This window comes from Rissa tridactyla, chromosome 1 (genome assembly GCF_028500815.1).
Source record: "Rissa tridactyla isolate bRisTri1 chromosome 1, bRisTri1.patW.cur.20221130, whole genome shotgun sequence".
Lineage (NCBI taxonomy): Eukaryota > Metazoa > Chordata > Aves > Charadriiformes > Laridae > Rissa > Rissa tridactyla.
Genome location: NC_071466.1, coordinates 201,665,049 through 201,687,812, shown reverse-complemented (window position 1 = coordinate 201,687,812; position 22,764 = coordinate 201,665,049). Strand labels below are relative to the sequence as shown.

At 36.4% G+C, this 22,764-nt stretch overlaps 1 protein-coding gene across 2 annotated transcripts in view; it reads left to right on the top strand.

The window, feature by feature from the left end:
- TBC1D22A (TBC1 domain family member 22A) overlaps nucleotides 1–22,764 on the top strand; it is a 180,995-nt gene that overhangs the window by 53,951 nt on the left and 104,280 nt on the right. For both annotated transcript variants that reach the window (XM_054220612.1, XM_054220700.1), the window contains one exon: nucleotides 12,570–12,679. In XM_054220612.1, the coding sequence (XP_054076587.1) occupies nucleotides 12,570–12,679 (110 nt within the window). The remainder of the gene's footprint in view (nucleotides 1–12,569; nucleotides 12,680–22,764) is intronic.

Sequence of the window (22,764 nt, the reverse complement as noted above, 5' to 3'; positions counted from 1 at the left end):
CCAATTTTTCAGATAATGCCGTCTTTGATTTTTATGGTTCTGAACTGTTATATATTCAACATACTTTTGTGGGTAAATTATCAAAATGTTATGCAAGATGATGGCTTGGTTTAGAATTTTTCTCATGAGCTTTTATTTCATAAATAAGAGAAGTACACATTTGCTTAAGTGGTTTTTAATTTGGAAAGTATTTGCTCTATTCCTTTGTGCTTATACTAATTTCATAATGTCTTGAAAAAAGGGGAAATAATATATTTGTCTAAAAGCAATTCTTCAGTGTAATCTCCCAGATTAGTTTATGTGATGCAATTTGAGCCAATTTTTATAAATCAAGAAGGGTAAAAGGAAATAGGCTTTCACCTGTTCTAAAAGCTATTCCTTACCTTTTGTTGTTCCGAGTCGAATTAAGTATCGTAATATGAGGAATAGAAAAGTTAGACAAAATTGTCTAACTAATACACTAGAGGTTACTCAGGTATTTCAAATTTAAAAAGGTAAATGATGTCTTCTGAATATGCCTTCACAGGAAAACATTGTTATATTAAAATGTAGCTTTTCCTTTATTTGGGAGGAGAGAGGTTAAACATCTGTAATCCCCAAGCTTCCTTTTCTTTTTTTCTTGCTTTTATTTTTTTTTTCCCAAATGTCAGCATCATTTTTGTAGGGCTTTGACTAAAAGGAAAGAACTTCCATGTAATTAAGAAGAAAACATCTGAGTGGTTCAGACTTGTCATATTGGAAAATGCTCTTCCTTTTTCAGAGTGGCATCTACATACTAAGTCGGTGTGCTGCGAGTCCCAGTGCTGTCACTTTAACCTACCTAAATAAGTATTTCAAAGCAGTGATATATCTAATTATCATACTGCAATATTTTCATTGGAAGTGTAGGAAGCAACAGTCTCTGTATTTTTGATCTGTGTTCTGGTGACAAGGTTTAAAAAAAAAAAAAGCATCTAAAGGGATTAAGAAAGATTGGGTATGGAGAGAGAAAAGCTGTAAGAGCAACTATTGAAGAAGCAAACACCTACTATCTCAAAGATTAAAATAAGTGTCAGATGGAGGATTTGTCAGACTTAACGATTTCTATTGACTGGTAGCAATTACTTCCAGGTACCGCTATTTGAATTCATTATTTTTATCTTAAAAATGCTGCTGTATGTAACTGGCTTTCTTGTTAGATAGAGAATTAAATGAAAATATTTGATCTTTTTCTTTGTTGGCATAAGATAGCAACTGAAAAAACGACAACTGCCATTTCATATAAATTTTTTGAATCATTTATGTCCGTAGGCGTAAGATTAACTTCGTCGTCTTACTCTTCCTAACATAATACCTTGTTGTAGTACAAAAATTTCTTATTGCTGCTAGGGCAAAAATAACTGGATTGTATTTCCTTAAATTTACAGCTTCTGTTATTTCTGTTATCTGTTCTTCTGTTCTGCACATCACTGTGAGTGGAGGCATCTGCAGGTGGGGTTTGAGGTTTTGCGTTAGGTGTTTTGGGTTTGTGGTTTTTTTTGTTTGTTGTTTTTTGGGGGTTTTTTTTGGTTGTTTTTTTTTTTTTTTAATTTTGTCTACATGCTTCTGTGTCATGTGGAAGAAGAGTACGTCGAGAATACTGATCAGTATGCTACAGCCAGCCTCCGTTTATTATTCGCAGTAAACCTGTAGTGTGAAGACTTTTTCGAAAAGCAGAATCAAGATGTGAAAAATAGAAAGGAGCTCATAAGCCCAGGAAGTTAACTCTCCTCATAGATGACTATCATGGTTTTACATTTTAGAGGAACAGCCAGGTAGGGACTTGAAAGTTACTAATAAAAATTTCTTCAATCATATCAGTGCCAGGAAGCCTATCAAAGAGTCAAAAAGCCTGACAGAGGTGTGAAGGGAACTTCTGAGATGTCACTCCATAGCAGGGGAGCTGTGCGGATTCTTTGCTTAGATGTTTACAGTGAAGAAACTTTCTAGACCCTGTCTTATGGACAGAATCAGAGGAATGCTTTTGAATTTTTGCTTTAAGACATGTACAGAAACAAGTCCCTAATTTAATAAGAAATTTCTAAGATCAAATGGGACTAATTAAAGGTTTCTAACAAAATTAAATTAATAATTCTGTAATGTGATAATATCTCTATAGACCACGAAAGCAGGTTTTGTGTCGGTAAACTCTTCTTATGTTCTCCTCCCTGATAAATCAGTTGGTGTGACAAGATACGTGTTCATTCTACAAATCCTGCCTTGCTTCTTTTCTGACTATAATGTTGTGGTTTTTTGTTGTTCTGGCTATATGGTTTCAGCTCATTGAGAGATTTATCCAGTTTGAGTTACTCAGCATGCTGCCTTCTGTGTTTTAGTAGAGGAAGTCTTCAAGACCTTTAAGTTTAATTATTTTAATTCTATATTGTGATTAAACACATGAGTTATAAAAATGCTGAGGTAGCATAATTATACTGTTTCAGCTGACTTGTGAGCAGAATTGCTTCTTAGACTACAGGTTATCTCTGCTGTCTCTGTTCTTCCTGAAAGTTTATTCCACATCATTTTACTACTACCAGGCATTTCTGTTCTCTCCAAGAAAGTCTATGAGGTGATAAAAATTGCTCCATTGGCTTTGTGATTTTTATTTTATTTTAATTTTTCTTTTAAAGCAGTGTTTACTGTGAGGGTGGTGTGACTCTGGAACAGATTGTCCAGGGAAGCTGTGGATGCCCCATCCCTGGAAGTGTCCAAGGCCAGGCTGGATGGGGCTTTGGGCAACCTGGTCTAGTGGGAGGTGTCCCTGCCCGTTCTATGATTCTATACTGTTCTTCAGATGGAGATCCATGATTTTGCTTGTGTTCTACTTCAAGTGCCTCAGATAGTTTAGAGGCTTAATATGGATCTTCTTCTGGCTTACAGTTATGTATCTAATTGTACTCTACGTTAAATGTTAATTTACATTTTCATAAGAAAAAAATTCTCAAAAATTTTGTCACCAGTAGTCAGATAAATAGGGCAGAACCAGTCTTTTCTATTGATTTAAGTATTTGAGGTTTTCAGCTAAGTGTCAGATTTGGTTGTTAAATCAGTCTTTTCGTATTATTCGAGTATTTACTTCTAGCACTTCTATGCTTTTTTTTACTCTGAGGTATTCTAAGGAGTAGTTGAGGAAAAAGGATTCCCCCCCCCCATGTATATAAAAAGATATTCTGCTAATAAAGGCCCTATTTTATTGCATAGGTGATGCATTTAAGTGTATAAATATGATTACTGATGTGGATTTTAATTATCTATTTTTAAAGTTTTTTTGCATCTGTATGTGTATTTCTAAATTTTTAAATGCATCTGTCCAAAGATATGTTGTTTCATGGTGCTTAATGCACAATCCCAGAATTTTAAAAATTAAATGAATTTGAAAATATGAATGTTACCTTAAAAAAAGTAATAGATTTCTGTTAAGCTTGAAGTACGTTTTGTGGCTTATGTTGTCTCATTTTTGAAGGCAATTAAGAAACTAATAGACTTGCACTGTGAGAAATTCATCAGTGGTTAGTGAGAGGTATTTTATTTGAAACTACGAACTAAAATGTTGGGTCATGGGAATAAATGGAAAGCAAAGTCTTGAATAATGGTAGAAGCAGTAAAATTAAACTGAAGAGAAACCAAAAGATTTCTGCAGGTGTAAAAATGAAAGAATTGTGAAGAAGGAGAAAGTTAATTACAGTTAATATAGCTATGGGAGAGACATGTATTCCAAAGGGAGCTGCATATTTTAGTTCTGGCTTGTGCATTCGTTTTACGCTCCCCCATGGTTTCCACATAGTTGAAATTAATGATCGTCTTTCTGTAGTGAGGCAGCACAGGGGTGGTTATACTTTCAGATCCAAATCTTCCCAAGTATGCTTTCCAGCAGACCGGGAAGTTACTTTAATGGCTTTTGGCATCCAAATATCACAACTTTGTGTCTTTATTGTGAAGTAACTTGCAGGAAGAAAAGCTAAAAGAGAAAGAATTACTGAAGCGACGATAACATGCTCTACAAATGTCAGGAACATAATATTCAGATACTATTGTATAGATCAGTAGCATCTCAACATCTAAGAGAAGGTTGTCAAATTAGGTGGATCAGTACTTTAAACATCGTTGTAAACAGCTTTATTTGGTCTTATTTTCAATGAGATAAATGGTTATTTATAAATTTCAAACCAGTTCAGATACAGTTGTCGGAAGTTTGTATGCTGAATTTTTTTTTAAGTTGTATAGACTTTGCTTGTAGTTTAAATGCAAACCTTTTTTAATCGTAGTAATCATAGAGTAATTGGATCTTTTCATCAGTGTGGGGATTTTTTTGCTTGTTTTTAATTTGAAAAGTCTGAAATTTTAAATTTCTACTTTAAGCTGTGGAAAACTAATTATAAAGCAGAAGTGAAAAATTAAGTACTTAAGCACAATAACCAAAAAAAGGAAAAAAAAGTTTTTTTTCAAAACAATTTTTCTTCTATATGTTTTAATTGCTTTATTTCATAGAAACAGAAAATATTTCGTTATTAATTAAAATAAAACAAAGCACATTAGTTTTAATAAAAAACAATACTTTAAAAAAAAGTCACCCTTGCATACGCAGATACGCAGACTGTTTTTTTAATCTTTTAAATACATTTTGGCCTTTAATGCAGTTGATTATGTCTGTCCAATAAATAATTCCTTTTAAAATCTACATTCACTTATGGATTCTGTTTGAAGGCTCTTCCATTTTAAAAAATAACAATGCTAGAGTGACCGTCTCTAAAATAGCCCTGTAATCGATCCCGTACCTTAACCCAGGCAAGGCCTGTGTTCCTGAGGCTTGTTTGCTTTAGACTTGTTTGACCACGCTGTGGTTTACTCTTATCTCATTCTTGCTGTTTGGTGCGCTGCTTGTTTGTTTGTATGTGCATGCATAGGCTTGATGCTTAAAAAAAATTAAATGATAAGCACAAACTAGATGATTAAAAAATGTGGTTTGGGAGACATGTTCAACCTTTAATCTTTCATTTCCTATTCTCCAAGCACCTTTCGGATTTCTCAGGAAACTCCCTTATCAGGCGTTCTAAGAAAATACTCATCAGCATCCTGTGCTCGTTGTGCATGTTGGATGCTAATTACTAGTCCTGTAATTTGGTATCACATGCACCACTTCTCCCTGGCAATCTCCGTTGGTTGACAGCAGCAAACCTATTGAAGTGGTTGCTCTGGGAAGAATTTGTGCTGAACGTTTTTTTCTTTATTGTTGCTAAAATACATTTTTAAGAAGAGACATCACCTTATACGCTTTGAAGACTTCTGTTTCACAATAACGTCATACTCAAGGATGTACCTTTTTTCCTAAATATAAGATGCGTTTACTGTCCTGATTTCTCACGTGTGTAAGAGGTTGCCAGTCTTGTATTTGGCATTATGCAAGTTCTGTGGGTCAAAGACCTGTGGATGCCACCTGGTTTAGTTAGTTCTCTTTCGTAACCTGTTTTGGTGGTAGAGCTGTCAAAGTAGTAAAGATATTTTTCATCTTTCTCATATCTGAATTGCTGAGTGGTAATCCCAGTTGTCTGCAGCCTAGGAGGAACCGATGTCTTTTGTTTAATTTGTAACATGAGCTGAGAATTTCCCTATTTTTCAAATAAATTTATCGTTCGTAAAAACAGCCCTATTTCTGTGTAGATATGTGCAGTGGGTTACGAATAGGAATTAAGGGCAAGTTCTGGACCACTTAGTGTGGGGGGAAAAATGCCATTAAAAACTAGCCTAGAAAAAGCCTGAGTGGAAGATCTTACTGGCAAGCGTGTAGGCCCGCTAAAGGAATTCTCTCAGTAATTACTGATTACTGTTATGCAGAATCTGGAATTAGAGAATAAGTAGATGAAGTATTTACTCTTTTGTAGTCGAACAAATTGAGAGTATTTGCAGGGTCATACATTAATTTTGATGAGCATAAAAATTAGGTCAAAGTAATCAAGTTTACAGTGTTTTTGGAGATGGTGATTTACCTTGTTCTCCAGGTCAAAGGACATTATAACATTTCCCGTACGCATGCAGTAAAATTATTTCGAGAATTAATATTAATAAAGTAAAATGATTAAGGTTTAAAACATCATTCCTGTACTGATGTATAAATATATTCTTGCTTCCTATTGCATCTTAAGGAAATTATGGCAGATCAACTGAAAACAAGTGTAAAACTGTTACTAGTGTTCAAACAGCCAAGTCGGCAATACGTTGTGTGTGTGAGAACATGGCTGGTAATAGGGGAATATTTGAAATACAATAAGGTCATGTTTACCTGAGCCTGAACTGATGAGATGATTGAGTTCTTTTTATTTTTTATTTAATTTTACCTTTGTGACTGCAGTATCACAAAGAAAGGGAAGTTTATGCTTTGGTGATTAATCCTTAACAGCTCAAAAGCTATTTCTATCAGATAAATATGTAATTAGGATTTTTTGAATGAGAGATATTGATGTTGTTATGTACATATTTAATTAGGTCATTGTTACTAAAAGAATTTACATTTAAATGCTCTATTATGTCCTGATCTCCTCAGAAAAATATTGCCTCAGTGCAGCAGTGACTGAATAGCTGCTTCATAAGGCTTTTTGAAAACTGAGTTTGAAGTGGAATAAGTAAGGGGTCATCTAGAAATGTTACCTAAATATTACTGTGCACCTCGGCATGCAATCATATGTGTATAATTTTGTGGTTTCTATACTTATTTGGTAACTTTTAGGGTAGGTGTATCTGAAGATACAACATCTAAAGTAGATTACAACAACATAAACTTTATACAGGCAAATACCTGCACGTGTACATTCAGAATTATTTCCTTGCACCTCTGCAAGAGCTATATAATTTGGACTTGAAGTATATGGTAGTACTTTTTATACATTACATGAGAAATACCTTACACAAATTAGTGTAAGTGTACCCCCTCCCCCCCCCCCCCCCCGTTTTTAAGATGTTCAGAGAATTAACCTTTCTAATGTTTATGTGTATTATTTTGTGTATTGGGTGTATGTACAGAGCAGTCATAATTTATTGATGATCTTACAGTGTGTATTGGACTTCAGCACTGGATCTTTCTTATACCACTCTCCATTTCATCCCCAGCTTCCCACTCCAGTCAATTCATCTGAGTTTTGTCTGATTCTGAGTGCTGAGACACCATTTCAAGATAAAAAGTTATAATTAAAACATTAATAAGTCAATTAAATGTCTGTTCCCTTAAAATATCATTATCCCATTTTAATAATTCATACATTTTCAGTATTTTAGTTTTATTTCAGGACATGATTTCTTCATAAATAAAATTATTTCTGAAATGAAAATTTTCTGGTTCTTTGATGAAAAGAATTTGTATTGGATGATTCCAGCTGTCTGTAATGGCAGATGTTTTTACCCATGATCTGTACTGAAAAGGTGCAATTTAGGCATTGTTTAGAAGAAATCAAATACATCTCAAAGGCAGAGATAGATACGGTCATAATTTTAACATTTTGAACAACTTCCACCAAAATCATCAACTAGGCTTAATCTCATATTAAAACCTATTTTTTATGGAGGCAAGCCGTTATCATCTGTTTCTCATGTTTATTTTCTACTGTCATTGGAAAAAGAAATCTGTAAGTAGTTGTAAGTGATTCTTTTAAATTTTATTTTATTTTTCATTTTATCCTTCTGTCTCTGCCTTTGGGAGCGGATCCAGTTAAGGCTGTTTAGAAAATGTTACTCATTCTTTTTGCACTGTGGGAAGTTTCAGAAGGATACACTGGGAATGAGTAAAGAACAGTTAATACCATGCTTACAGCAATGCACATATTCAGATCAGCATGTCATTGACTCCATGCTACAGCATTTTTCCTCCAGGCAACTATTTTACTGTCTTCTACAATTACATAGATAACATGATAATGATCTCCACAGGAAACTGAAGAAAATGAGAAATGTTGCTGTGAGACTTTGTAATCAGGAAATTTTATGCAGTGATCTTTTTTTTTTTTTTTCCTACGGATATTGATACATGTACACATTGGCCTGCAGTTTTCCCTCATATTCGTGTTATTTAATCTTTATATTACTGTCCATTCAGATTTCCACTCATTGGAAATAAATTTAAAGTTATCTCAAACCAGAATTTGCGATTCTGTTTTCAAGCACAAGTCTTAAATTCAAATAATATCTCATGTATTTTTGCTTCTTCTTGTGTTTGTCCTGAAATCCCTTCCACTCTTCCTTTTCTCAACATCTCTAGTGTGTGTATTTCTTCATCCAAATAAGCAAAAAAACCCCCCAAAAACCAAAGACTAAGGTGCAACTGGATGATTGCTTTCCTCTTTAAAATTTCATGGAAGAAGAAGCACTTGGCACTATGTGCCTACACAAATAAATGAATAAACATTAAATATGTAAACCGTTATTTTGCATATTATTCTGCCAATCAAATGTTCCTTAATTGGAGCTTGTCAAAAATTTCAGCCGTAGTGTGGAAAAGGGTAATTCAGGTATTCAGAGTCAGTTTTGAACTTCCTCAATAAAGTGCAGCAAGTTAAGGTGAATTGATGCAGCAGAAACCATTGCACATCACTGAGCACTCGCTTGGTTGGTGGCTTTTGTGATGTTGTGCTTCTTTATTAGATTTCCTGTCTGGATGGCTTCCACAGTGTAGGTCCTTGTTCAGAGTACACCACATTTAAATTAAAAAGTGCCAGTTAATATAATATATTTAAAAAATGTACTTCTTAGCTGATCTAATGAAAAATGTATTTTAAAATATCTCTAAGTAATTAGATTTACTCTTTGAAATATTTGGGTGCAGAGTTTTAAGCTAAAGTTTGAGACAGTTATTTTACATAGGGTAAATACGACTGCTGTATAATTGAAATACAATTGAGTTGTTACACATTTAATTTTTTTTTTTTAATATTTCAAAACTTTACTGTCTGACATTAGAAGGGATGACTTAGTGATGCATGAGAAGCACAATGGGAATGAAAATTGGACTGGAAGTATCTTATGTATTTAAAGAACATATAAAAAATCCTGAATATTTTTTTTACATTTAAGAGGCTTATGAAAATGCTAGAGATTAGTCAGTATAAGCTACAGAAAAGCGCAGTGTTCTTGGATGTCCCTTCCAAAGGGAGGGACAGAACAAGAAAGCTGGATAAATACTTCCAAAAAGTGCGATTTTTATTTCTGCAATGGTTGAGCTTATGGCTCTGTGACATTATATTTAGGGTTTAGGGATTCTTTTAGTGAAAGAATTGGATGGTTCCTAAATGCTATCTGTATCTTTTGATTTATAGGATCACCCAAACTAGAGCAGAAAGAACTTGACAGTAGTTGCCTTTCCATCTCTACTCTATCTTTTTTTTTCCTATGGAAAAATGAGAATTCTACTTAGAACAGTGAATTTAGGTCAGACCTATGTTTATTTCAGAAGGGCCTGTCCTGACATCCTCTTTGTGCTTAGTGAACATACCTGTGATGAAAAGTAGTTGGAACCATTGGAAGATGTTTTATAAAAGCTATATTCTACTTTCTGGTAAAAAAAATTAAAAAATGTTTTTCTAATATTATAGTCCTTCCTTACTAGAACAATTGAAATCTATTTTTTTCTAAAATATTAATGCTGGGGTGTCTTTGCTGTCTTAGTTGCTTCAGCCTTGTTGCTCAAACTGCTGCTGTTTTCTTGCAGCCTGTCATTTTCCCTTGTTTCAGGTAATTCAGTCACAGGATGGGAATTCTTTTGGTGGGTGTTTAAACTCTTATTTCAGCTAAGTTTACACTTCCAGAGTTTAGAGGTCCACATTCTGAGGCAATCTTTTAAAATTCAGGTTATACCTAATATTGAGAAACAGGATTTTTCTTTAGATGTGATTCATATGATTTATTTTAGGTTTCTACTTTAGAACAAGACAGCTAATACTCCCTTGTTCACTCTACTTGTTTTTCTGTGTTGGCTGTGAAAGGAGGTCAAGATGCCCAGCTTGGATGGTTAGGTGTATCTTCAGGTTTTTTGTTGGTTTAAATTCTGGTATGTGAACGTAGTGTGAAATGGTAGATTTTGAAAGAGAAGGACAAAAAAAGAAAGATAAGACAAAAGAGAAAGAGAAGAAAAAAAGTCTTTTTCATTTGTTATCTTTTCATACTCACCTGTAAAAGAATTATTGTGTTGTGCTATGGTTTATAACTTCCTTTTTGTTCAGAAATGTGATAGCAGTATCATGAAAAGAAAAGGTGCTCAAAGGCAGGAAATTTGCAAAGGAGCACACTAGCTAAGTAGGCGTAATCTCTTTCTTTCAGCAAGTGTTTAGTAAAGGAGGGCCTGAAGACTGCTCCTTTCAAGGGGAATGAAGTTCAATATATGATTGTGTTTGTACTGGGTTTGTGTGGAAAGGTTTTGGTAGTGGGAGGGGGGGCTACAGAGGTGGCTTCTGGGAGAAGCTGCTAGAAGGAGCACCTCAGCCAGACCCAATACAATGTTTTATATAAATATGAAGAACTCTGGTTCAGTTATTGGTTTTTCTGTAGACCTTGTAAGGCAGAGACAAAATGGTTTTAAAACATTAAAATTAAAATTAACAATTTAATGAGCCTTTTTTTTTTTCCACTGGGGCACTGTTTTATGAAAATATAGTAAACATTACAGAATCATAGAATGATTTGAGTTGGAAGGGACCTTAAAGATCATCTAGTTCCAGCTCTCCTGCCATGGGCAGGAACACTTAAACTTCACCAAGGGCAAGTCCTGCATAACCAATGTCGTGGCCTTCTATGATGGAGTGACTACACCAGTGGACTGGGGAAGAGCTGCCGATGTCATCCATCTGGACTTCTGTAAGGCCTTTGACATGGTCCCCCACAACATCCTTCTCTCTAAATTGGAGAGAGATGGATTTGATGGGTGGACTGTTTGGTGGGTGAGGAATTGCTTGGATGGTCGCATCCAGAGGGTAGTGGTCAATGGCTCAATGTCCAGATGGAGATCAGTGACAAGTGGTGTCCCAATTACTGCCTATGTTACTCTTGTTTTCCACAGAGCATTGTGAGAATTTGCTGGCCATTGCCGGGAGAAGAGCGTGATACTGATTTCTGGGGGATCTGTCCTCCTTTTTGCTGGGAGGAGGATGCTGCTGAGGTTAAGGAGTTTCTTCCTCCTCACAAAGGATCCGTTATTAAAAGAATTTGCAGCTGCAGTCTGCTGCTCACTCTTTCTTCGTTGTTTTACAAGACAGTGTTAAAATATGTTGGATATTTGTTTGTTGATCTTCTTTTAGAAACTGGAGTTTTAAAACTGCGCTCCAACGCAAAGGTGGCGTTCCTTTAATAACCAGTGGCTGCTGGTGCATTGTTTATAGTCCTGGCACCTCTGAGACCATTGTGTGCTTTTATTTTATGGAGTCTCTGTGGCGATCCCCTGTTTTACTTCCCAGGTTTCCCAATAGTTTAACTAATGTTATATTAGGACAACCTAATCTCCTTGTCCTACAGCTATTACTATTTTGCAATCCAAAACCAATGATCCCTTAGAAGACGCACACCCACATATAGACACCAGTGCAAACAAGAATGCTTTGGTAACACCTTGCTACCTGTGTCTACTAGTAGTGGTAAAATCGCTGGTATGTTAAAATTATTTCATAACAGGTGTAATGTTCATGGTTATTAACTATTGATAAACAAGTGCTTTAAGGTAGCATAATCAAATTTGACAACCTAGAGATGTCCTTAGTAATGACATACTACAAAGCTATGAGACAGATAATAGAGGAGTTTTAAGATATTACATGTTCTTTGTTTTCTCTTACTGTTTCTATGCTCTCTTATTCTATGCTACCTTGAATTTGTGTAATGGAGGAAATGCCTTCTTTGTTATGTCATACTCTGTTGAAGTAGAATCAAACACCTCTCTCTTATTTACATCCCACCCCTTGAGCAGAAACCAGGGCTGGGAAAGATGCTGTTTTGATTCTTATCTTGATACAGTAAGGCGCTGTGAGCTGGAATAATCTGTTTCCTTTTGTCTGGTTTCCTTCTGATTCCACGTGCTTGCCTGAAAAAAACAAATCCTCCATGAAAACCTCTAGTCAGCTTTCTAAATAAATTTCACTGGCTTTCTAAAAAGTATTTTTTCAGGCCTTTTTCTTCTGTCAACGCTGGCAACATATTTTGTTGTGCATGGTGCAAATACATGCATGTTATGCAGAGACTGTTCATACAGAGCTTGGGGGCTCTCAAAGTGCTTCTGATGATCCTCTTTCAGGTGTGAAATGTTTAGAATGAAGTAATTTATTATATATTAATTCTGGTTAACCAGGCGTGATTTGAGATTTTCACAGTCTGCAAGAAATTAAGTATTCATTAACATTTAAAGCCATTAGGTGACACAGTTGAGCAATAAATGATTCATTTAGTCCCTGTTAAAGTAAATGTGCGTTGAAGTTTCTTACTAGAAGATAAGTGGTGGTTGTCTTTGTTTTCAATTATTTTCTTCATCCTTGCTTTATTTATTCTGTGCACTTCATTGACTTGTCTTTCTCTCTCTTTTCCTGAAACAGAAGAAGAAGAAGTGGAAAATTTTGATGTTTCCAGTTTGCCTGAAGAAGTGCTGCAGAACATAGAAGCTGACAGTTACTGGTGCATGAGCAAGTTGCTTGATGGCATTCAGGTAAATTGTTTTTTCCTGTCTGTAGGTAGTGGAGTTAACTGATTAATGTCATGGCTTTGGACTACTTTAGGGTTGTTGAGAAAGAGTACATGTATGAAAAATGGGGAGAAGTAGATTTTCCCTACTACAAGTAGATTCTCCCTACTACAGTCTACTACAAGTTTGGCATAGGATTAAGAAAGGAAAATAAAAGTGCAACTTCTTTTCATGAAAGTGTCTGTATGTTTCATTGTTGTGTGATGTGCTAGAGCAGAGTTGAAATTTCCAATTCTGGAGGCATGTTGTGCACCTCATTTACCAAGCATGGAAAATGTTTGCTCAAGTCTCCAAGTAAAATGGTCTCACCGAGATGATGAAAAGCTGGCTTATTTATTCATTTTTAAGTCATTAATATAGTAACCTATAAACAAGTGCTGTCTTAATAGTACTTGAAATTATCTTCATATTTTTAAAATGTCCATTTAAAACTTCATACTTATGCTACTTCACTGAGTGTTTGAATTTTTTCTATGTGGAGAAGCTATAAGTGCGGGCACAATTTTCTGTTAAATGCAGCAAGTTACAGACTAAGAATGGTAGATTTGTGTGTACATGTTTGCGTTCATGGGCATATAAATTTATGAAGATTAGCAGTATCACTAGAAATAATAAATATGTGGCCGAACATCTTGCGTTTAGGTGGGAGAGGAATCCATATGATCCACCACAGATTACATGGGAGTCCAAACATCTGTATTTGATATTTAGCATATTAAAACAATTTATACTGCAATGCTAAGGCACGTTAAAGGTAAAGTAGAAACTTTGGGCTTTTCAGTTTACAAAGAAGTTACCTGAATTAAATTTCATAAGCCTTGTGTTGCAATAGGCCTCAAATACTGTCTATCTAATATCTGTTTTTCAGATCTGTGTCATTTGAGATAAACACTTTGAATCTTGCTAGAAAGTGAAAATAATCTGATTTTGTAAACTCAGAATGTATTCATTAAAATAATAGTTATTGTGAATTCCTGGGTTACAATGGGACCAAAATTCACGTTTGCTAGAAATGTGGAAGTTTCTGAAAGGTGATTTCCATTTTGCAATGGCAACAAAGAATTGTTTTTAGTGATGTTTGGTAGGCAGATGTTTGCAGTCAGGGTTCATCTGCTGCTTTCAGTGAGCTGATTAGAAAGTAAATTACGGTTACAAATATTTAGCAAATTGCTGGTGCTTCTTTTCTTTTTTTATGTTCATACCTTCTATTTCTGATCATTCCCTACTTTTCAATTATTGGAGCTACTTGTGTAGTGTAGAGGATCTTTTATGTGAAATTGTTTCAGTATTATTTTGGTGACAATAGATAGCAAAACTTTGGTTGATTTATTCCTAACATTCTCTTCAAAGAAGAGGTGATGGACAGGTGTTTCTGCTGTACTTGTTAGATTCAGTCCTTTTGATAGGTCCCATGTAGCTTTATTTGTTTTGAAATGTTTTAGACAAGTGCTTGAAAATTAGAGGTTTTGTTTCTCCAAGTGGTTTTAATGTAGCAGAGACCTTGGGTGTTGAATTTATGTGTGTGGGAAATGGCTGTCCTCCAATCACTAGTAAATCACCGTAAAATGTGAATAACCATAAAAATTCCTATGAACTGAAGCTGTACTTTTCAGTAAAATGAAAGTAATGTTTTCCAGCTTCTTTATTTTGGTTGCATTTTTTTGATAGGTATTTCTTTCCTTATGGTACCTAATATTTTTAAAAGTGCTTTAACATATTCTTATCTATGACTTGTGTTTTAATACGAATGTTTCATTGTCTAAGGCATGTTGGCTAAGGCATATTGTGAATTTAAACTTGTAACAGAGTTCATTTTTGACGAAATCATTATAAAATTGAGTCAACAAATAGAAATCTTTTAACTTCTTTGAAGGTATTTTAAGTGTATTTCTCCACGTTAAAGGTCAAATGAGTAGTAGCTCAGTTTTCTGTATAGCATTGTTGAAAAGCATAGTCTTTTTCTTGTGGCGATTCTTGTAAAAAAAGTGCTGCTTTACTTATTTCAATCTCCCAGAACTATTATGTTTTAAAATATTTGACCACATATCAAAAATATGTGAGAACTTATAAAGAAAAAAAGTGAGAACTACTCAGAAGGAAGAAAGCCAGGTAAAGAAACACAAGCCCTCCAACTGTTTTACCTGTTTCTGGAACATCTTCTGTCACAGGCTTGCCGCTCTCTTTGTTTTTTGTTTGTTTCGTTTTTTTTTTTTTGTTTGTTTTGTTTTCTCTAGAAAAGGAAGTTCAGAGATTACATAATTTCTCCTTAAAATTCTGTTTTCATACAAGACCATCAAGTACTGATAAACAAAATATTGAAACTAATTGTAATGGAATTAAACTGAATCGATGAAAATTTAAGCTCTTATATAAATGGAATTGTTATCAATTGGATGTATTCAAGGATGCAGTCATCTATCAAAAGCAGGCTTGAAAGATTATGCTAGTGGTGTGACTAATGATGTTACAGTTAATTCAGTGCAACTGCGGAGTGCTGCTGAAATGAAAGGTTTTGCTCATTTATTTTCCTCCCTTTCTGCTGTTTTGTTTCCCTTCTGTGTTGACACCACTTTACTTGTCAGATAGAGGGGTTGTGTAGTTGCAGGTTCAGTTGGTTTGGAAAACTAACCCAACAAGAAATTAGCTTGGGTTAGGAAGGGGATAAAAAACCCCAGAGAATGAAGATTGTTTTTAGTAAAGGGATGCCATCCAGAGGGACCTTGGCAGCCTTGAGGAGTGGGCCTATGTGAACCTCATGGTGTTCAACAAAACCAAATGCAAGGTCCCACACCTGGGTCAGGGCAGTCTCCAATAGGCTAGGTAATGAAGGGATTGAGAGCAGCCCTGCGGAGAAGGACTTGGGGATACTGGCGGATGAGAAATTGGATATGAGCTGGCAATGTGTGCTCGCAGCCCAGAAAGCCAACCATCTCCTGGGCTACATCAAAAGAAGCGTGGCCAGCAGGTCAAGGGAGGTGATTCTGCCCCTCCACTCCACTCTTTTGAGACCCCACCTGGAGTACTGCATCTATTTCAGGGGGCCATCCTCCACACAGGAAAGACATAGACCTGCTAGAATAGGTCTAGAGGAGGGCCATGAATATGATCAGAGAGTTGAAACACACCTATGAAGAAAGGCTAAGAGAATTGGGGTGGTTCAGCCTGGAGAAGGCAAGGCTCCAGGAAGACCTTATTGAGACCTTTCAGTGCTTAAAGGGGGCTTATAAGAAAGATGGAGGTAGACTGTTTTGCAGCAGGGCCTATAGCGACAGGACAAGGGGCAATGGTTTTAAACTGAAAGAGGTTAGATTTAGACTGGACATAAGGAATGCATTTTTTTTTATGCTGAGGGAGCCCAGAGAAGTAGTGGATGCTCCATCCCTGGAAGTGTTCGATGTCAGGTTCGATGTGGCTTTGGGCAACCTGATCCACTGAAAGCTGTCCCTGCCCATGGTGAAGTGTTGGAGTAGATGAACTTTCGAAGTCCCTTCCAACCTAAACCTATGATTCTAATTGACTTGCATTTTGGATGCATGATCACCAAATCCACTGGTGGAGGGCAAGAACTACATGGAGATGGGTGAGATGGGACCTGGAATCATTAAACTTAAGATCAAATCATGCCCCAAATTGCATAAGCTGATTTGCACCAAATTGTAATAATCCTGTGCTCCTGCCTGCACCTGAATGTTTCTTCCTGTCTGTCCCTTGCTGAGTGCTACCTGAGAGCTGATTCACAGGGCTGAACCACCTGACAACACCACAAAACAGAAAAGCGCTGGTCGGTTGAAGGGGTTAACACCTCGAATAGGTACCATAGCAAATAAATGAGTAGAACTACACAGTAGGGCCAAGGCAGGATCATGACAGCTGAGACATAGATTTACTTTAACGGCTGTAGATTTTCAGTTTACCAAACTTGTTGGCAATATGCAGTAGTCTAGATGATGCGCTTAAGTCTCTCTACTTCTCAAGAAAGTTGCTGCTGATTGTTTCTTGGAAATAGTCATTAAATTAGTTCTTAATACCCCTTTAGTATTTTCTGTGTGATCTGCTGTAGATAATGGAGTGTCTTTACAGCCGAAGACGAAAAACTGCTTCTCTCTTACAAAGCCATAAAACCAGACAATACGAAACCACAAAACCAAAGGAGAATCACAAACAGGATTAGTGCTATTACGTTTCCTTTTCTCTGTGATAATATGTCGTAAGAGACTCATGTATGACTACTGATACTTTGTCTGAGATGTCTGAATAAACTGTCAAGGATTTTAGAGGAGTATGCGATGTGGTGACAACTGCAATCTAAGTATGTCTGCAGAATATCCGTTGATTTATTCATCAATGTAGGCTTCCATCTGATGTTGGCCTACCAGTATTGGAAAAGTTTAAAGGGTGTACTGTGATAACAATTAGGGTCCTGTTGTGAAATTTTTGACTAATGCAAGCTACATAGACTTTTTTTGTGTGTGTGTTTGTCTTTCCAGTGCATAAGAGTGTAATGGAAAAATGATTGTATTGGTATCCCTTTATTATTTTTAACAGAAAACTCATTTATTTTTCCAGCCCATCCAGACTGTCTCATTTTCTTGATTCCAGAATGGTCAAAGGTGTTGTTAAGAAATATGTATTTCGTGGTTGAGTGTTGCTACGCATAGAGTATATTATTTATCCTTTCCTCACTCGTCTTACCCCCTTCCCTTCTTCATCTAATGCAACTGTGTATTTTTAATGTAACGGCACATCTTTGAACCATATGGACCTATGGAATAAAAGACAGTGATGACATTGAGCAGCATGACAATCACTTCCTGACATGCTTACAGCTCTTAAGCTAGAGAAGAAATAAAAAACTTGGTTGAATCATCTATTGCTCTAGCAGATTCACTCATGCTGTTCTTCGGTGATCTGGGGGCTTCTATGCAAGTATTTCTTTGGCTCTAGGTAGAGGTGATATTTCTCATTTTTCTTTTGCAGAACTTTTCCAGTAGTTAATGTTTGATATTGCACAATAGTGTAATCTATTTTGTGTTCTCAAATTACTTTGCATCTTCTTTCTCAGTTTGCTCTCTCTAGCTACGGGCTCTTAAGTGGCTACACCTGTATCTCATCACAATATGATTGACTTTTTTAAAAAAAGTGATTTAAGTAGAAATACTAGGATATTTTCTTAATATAAATTTGTCTACCTCTAAGATATCAGTTAGTCTTGCAATCTGTAGCTGTATATACTGTCTTGTAGCAGTCAATTTTGGATGATAGGCTGTAAGGGAGAACTTTGTAGAGTGAAATTGATGGTTGGACTCGATGATCCCAAGGGTCTTTTCCAACCTAAATGATACTATGATTCTATGTAATGGTTTTCCTTCTCAGCGCTTCATGTCTGTGTGCTGCATTTTTTTTCTTTATCTTTTTCCCAGAAAGATTATGCCTCCCTGCAACTTTCTTGTTTATTTCAGGAAAAAAAAATCAGAACTTCTAAAATCATAAGAACATAGGATAATTCTGGTAGGAAGGGACCTCTACAGGTCATCTAGTCCAATGTCCTGCTCAAAGTAGGGTCAGCTCTGAGGTCAGATCTGGTTGCTCAGGGCTTTGTCCAATTGGGTCTTGAAACCTTCAAGGATGGAGACTGAGGGTTAACCTGTTACTTGATCGTCCTCAACGTTGAAAAAATTTGTCCCTATGGCCAGAGAGAACACTTGTTTGTTTATGCTGCAAGTCTCTTATCCTCCCACTATGCACCACTATTAAAAGCTGAGCTCTGTCTTCTGGATAACATAAGTTTTAGCAGGCTGCTCTTAGGTGCCTCTGAAGCCGCCTTTTCTTGAGACTGAACAACCCCAGTTCCCTCAGCCTCTCACAGGGCATGTGCTCCATACTTCTGAGCATCTTGGTGACCTTTTGCCCTTGCTCCGGTTTATTCATGTTTTTCTTGTATTGAGGTCCCTAAAACTGGATGTGGTATTCTAGATGTGGTCTTGAAATACAGGAAATTATTTTTAAACATAGAAAAAAATATTTACAGTAAAGATGATGGAACTCTGGAACTGTTAGGTCATAGATCTTGTAGAATCTTCATCCTTGGAGTTCAAAACCTGAGTGCACGTGGCCTTGAGCAGCTTGCTCCAGGTGAGCCTGCTTTGGGCAGGGTTTGGACTTAGATGGTCTGCAGAGGTCCCTACCAATCTCAGTGATTCCACAATGAGTGCTGAGCAGGGATGATCACTTCTGTTATTCTACTGACCCTGGAGGCTGCTGGCCGCCTTTGCTGCCAGGGTGTACCACTGGTTCAGTCTGAGCTTGCTGTCTGTTGAGACTTCCAGGTCCTTTTCCACAAAACTGCTCCCCAGACAGTTTGTCTCCAGCCTGTATTCCTGCAAGATGCTCTAATGCTGATTTATAAAAACGTGTTTCTGAATGTGTGTGTGTGGCCATGTGCAAAATATGTCTAAATAAGACTACCATTCTTGATAATTTTCAACATGTTAGTTGATAATTTCACATTTGTAATCTATATAACAGTATTTTGGTGCATTCCTATTGTCAATAACAATCGAGTATTCTGGGGGGTTTTTATAGCTAGTTAATTTCCAAAACTATTTTGTCTTGCATTTGAAGTTGAACAATCGGAAGTAAAATGATAAAATCCACCACGCTCATGATAAAGCTGGTTGTCTTTAGAACACTTGAAAACTGTAGATGACGCATGAACATTTTTGCATTTTCACCTGTAGGAATAATGGCTGTGCATATGGGAAAACTAGAACTTATCCCACAAGCATTTTTTTCCACTTAATTAAGTAGACATTCCCATTTATCCATTGTAATTAGCTTTTTTTATTACTAAATCATCCTTTATAACACTTTATTCAACAGAGTCTCGTTAACATTCAAGTAAAAAGTTCACGCTGATCTGTGCCACCTGAAAATGTAATGTTCATGTATAAAATGGAGTATAACTCTTCACTTTAACTTCAAGTGTAATGGTAATAAAACAACCAAAGGGGAAATATATTCATTGTATAATGATCTAACCAGCTGTATTAAAAATAGCAATAAAATATTAATATCATTATTGATCAGGGCCTGGGAATTTTTAGAATAAAAGGGAGATAATTCATTTCCAGGGACTGGAGCATACTGGGGTATATATTAGCTATTTCTATGGCTGATTAAAGGGCAAGATTTATGATCTGTGGAGGGAATTCTGCAAAGTTCTTTCTCACCCCTGAGTTATGGAAAGTTGTTGCTAACGCGTTCCTCAAGTCTGAATTAGGGTGGGAGGGAGGGCTGGCTGGCTGGATGGATGGAATGCTGCCTGGAAAGCCTTTCAGAGGTCTGCAGGATTAGATAAATAGCATGAATATGGAGCTTGGATGTTGAGAAGTACATACAGAAATAACTGACGCTAGGTCTTCTGAAAATTCTTCACAGGACCTTCCAAAGGTTTATTTTTAAGGAAAAAAATAGGTTGAAGATAGTTTTCTTTGTACCTTTTCATTAAACTCTTGCAAGAAAAGTTTGTTGGTTGTGGTTTTTTTTTTTTTTTTATATTATATCTGCAGTTCATTTGAGTAGCTAGTTTAGGGTTATGATAAATTGCAGATTTGTTGTCTGAGAATATGGGCTCTTTAGCCAAGATAGACAGATATAAGGGATATGTACTGTGAGTGTCTGCATCTCTCTCTTGTCTGTCTCTTGTCATGGGAACCGCGTGTCTCTATGGGCTTTCATGCACGGGTCAAGTTTCTGTATCACAGGTACCGCAGGGTCTGCCTGTGCAAATGCAGTGGAAGGTTGTCTGGGATTTCTGGGTGTGCATCAGCCCAGCGCTTCTGGTAAGCTTAGCTAAATGACAAAAGTAGTCTTTCCTCCTGCTTTCCTCAGCTGAACATGGCACTGCAAAAGTGGTGCCTTCAGGGAAAGTGTGCTATATGATATAACTGTCTCCCAGGCAGTCTTCAGAGTCTCCGCTAACATTGTGTAGCTGATACTGAAAGACAGTACTGCAGTCGTGCTCCAATTTCTGTATAAACAGGTCCTGTTGCTAGTCGGAAATGCATGTTTTAGAAATGTGGAAGTCCTGTTGTCAGAAATGCTAGAAGTAGTTGTTTCTGTATGTAGTTCTCTTTGCATATTCATGCTCTGTGTCTGTTCCTGCAGCTACTATCGCTCTAACTCCGTCTGTGAGGTACAACTTCTATATGGTAATAACTGTTTAGTAATTTCCAGAAATCCAGATTGTTCATTTTATGCTAGTGTCTTGTCCAAGTTGGATCCTGAGAATGACAAAATATGTTGTTTTTTTTTTTCCTTGAAGCTATGACTATTCCAAGGAAAAACAATGAATTGCTTGATCAGAATTGTGTTGAGTTTATTGTTGAATAGGGACTTCTATTCTGATGAATAAACAATAGCTTGGGATTACTTTTAATTATCAGTGGCTTCCATAACGCTATTTCTAAATAATGAACAATTTTAAATTCAAATATCCAGTTTTGCAACTTTAGATCTTAATTGGAAAGTCATAAACATCAGAAATTTCATGAGAAATAGGTTCTGCAATTAGGGCAGGCATTTGTGCTTCTTCAGGGTTCTACAGTGGCCTTTCTTCTAATGAGAACTGGACAACTTCAATATTGTTAAATGATACCCCTAAATGGCATTTCTCTGTTACTCTATCTGCATGTCGTATGTGAGACGCAAACATAAGCATGGCCACAAGCAGGTGCTTCTATCCTGAATCCTTTCTGTATTCATGCTCAGATGTCTGCTTCTATTTTCCGTACAGAATCTGTTGGCGCAAATACTGTTTTATGGCATTTTAAATTTAGAGTGAAGGAAAAGAAGATTCAAAGTAGAACAAGAATCTAGAAATTTTTCTGTAAGCAGGTTTCTTAACCTTTCTCAATCAAGAGAATGTTCTTACACAGAATACACATAAATTACTGATAAGAATGAATTTTATTAAGGGCAGACTTTTTTGAGGGCAAAACACATGCAGTATGGTGTCATTCTGTGTGACTTTTCCTTTTCAAGAGGACCTTCAGATCTTCAAAGTCTTGTTTGAAGCTCCTCTTCATAGTGTTTTTTTGAAGACTTTATTAGTATCCGAAGAAATAAAATACATTTTATTGAACAACACTAGGAAGTTATTAAACAAAATCAGGCAGTAGATTTGTAACTACGAGCTGTTGGAATGTAATTAACACAATTGTTACGTTAGTCCTGTTCTTTTGATATGACAGTAATTAAGGCAAGTTTGCTATTGTCTGTTCAAAGCTTGAAATAGTTAAAATGTGGAAAAAAAAAAAAGCATATCTGCTGTGGTCGTCCTGTATGGCTCTGAGTAGATTTAGTCTGAGCAGCAAAGGACTGTATCATAGTTGTGGATGAACTGGCCTCAGACAGATTGTTTCAAAGTAGATCTTGAAACTCTTGATGTACCAAAAACTGAGATTAAAAACATCAACACTTTAGGTTTTTTGAATAAATGATCCTTCAAACTTGTCTACACTGAGGCTGTCATTAACAGTGAGCCTGAGTCATATAGCATCAACATCTACCTTGCAAAGTATGAATCGTGCATTGATTTAGAAAAATTGCAATTAAATCTATTGCTTGTCATATCACCACAGTGTACAGTATGCCACAACAATAAGCTTTATGTGAAAATTGCTGAGTTTGGACTACTGCCTGACCACGAGAGATCTTCTGTGACTCTCCTGAAATTTCTAGTGGCTTGTTTGGTCACTGGAGGATTTGCATTCCTCCCCATCAGTTGGAGAGGACTGAATGCATCACTAGGATACTGTGAATCTGGATGCCTAGTAAGAATTTCAGAGGCAGATGCTAACTCTGCTCGGTTTGAAATATATCAGTGATTGTCTCCTGTGAGGGTCTCTGGTAATGGGTAAACAAGAAGATCAATGCTCAAAACTGCTTTGGTATGAGAGGAATGGAAAGGGGTGGATATGACGTCAGATTTTGAAAATGGCTTCAAGATGATTCAGGAGAGCACAGACAACTAGACATGCACATCAGGA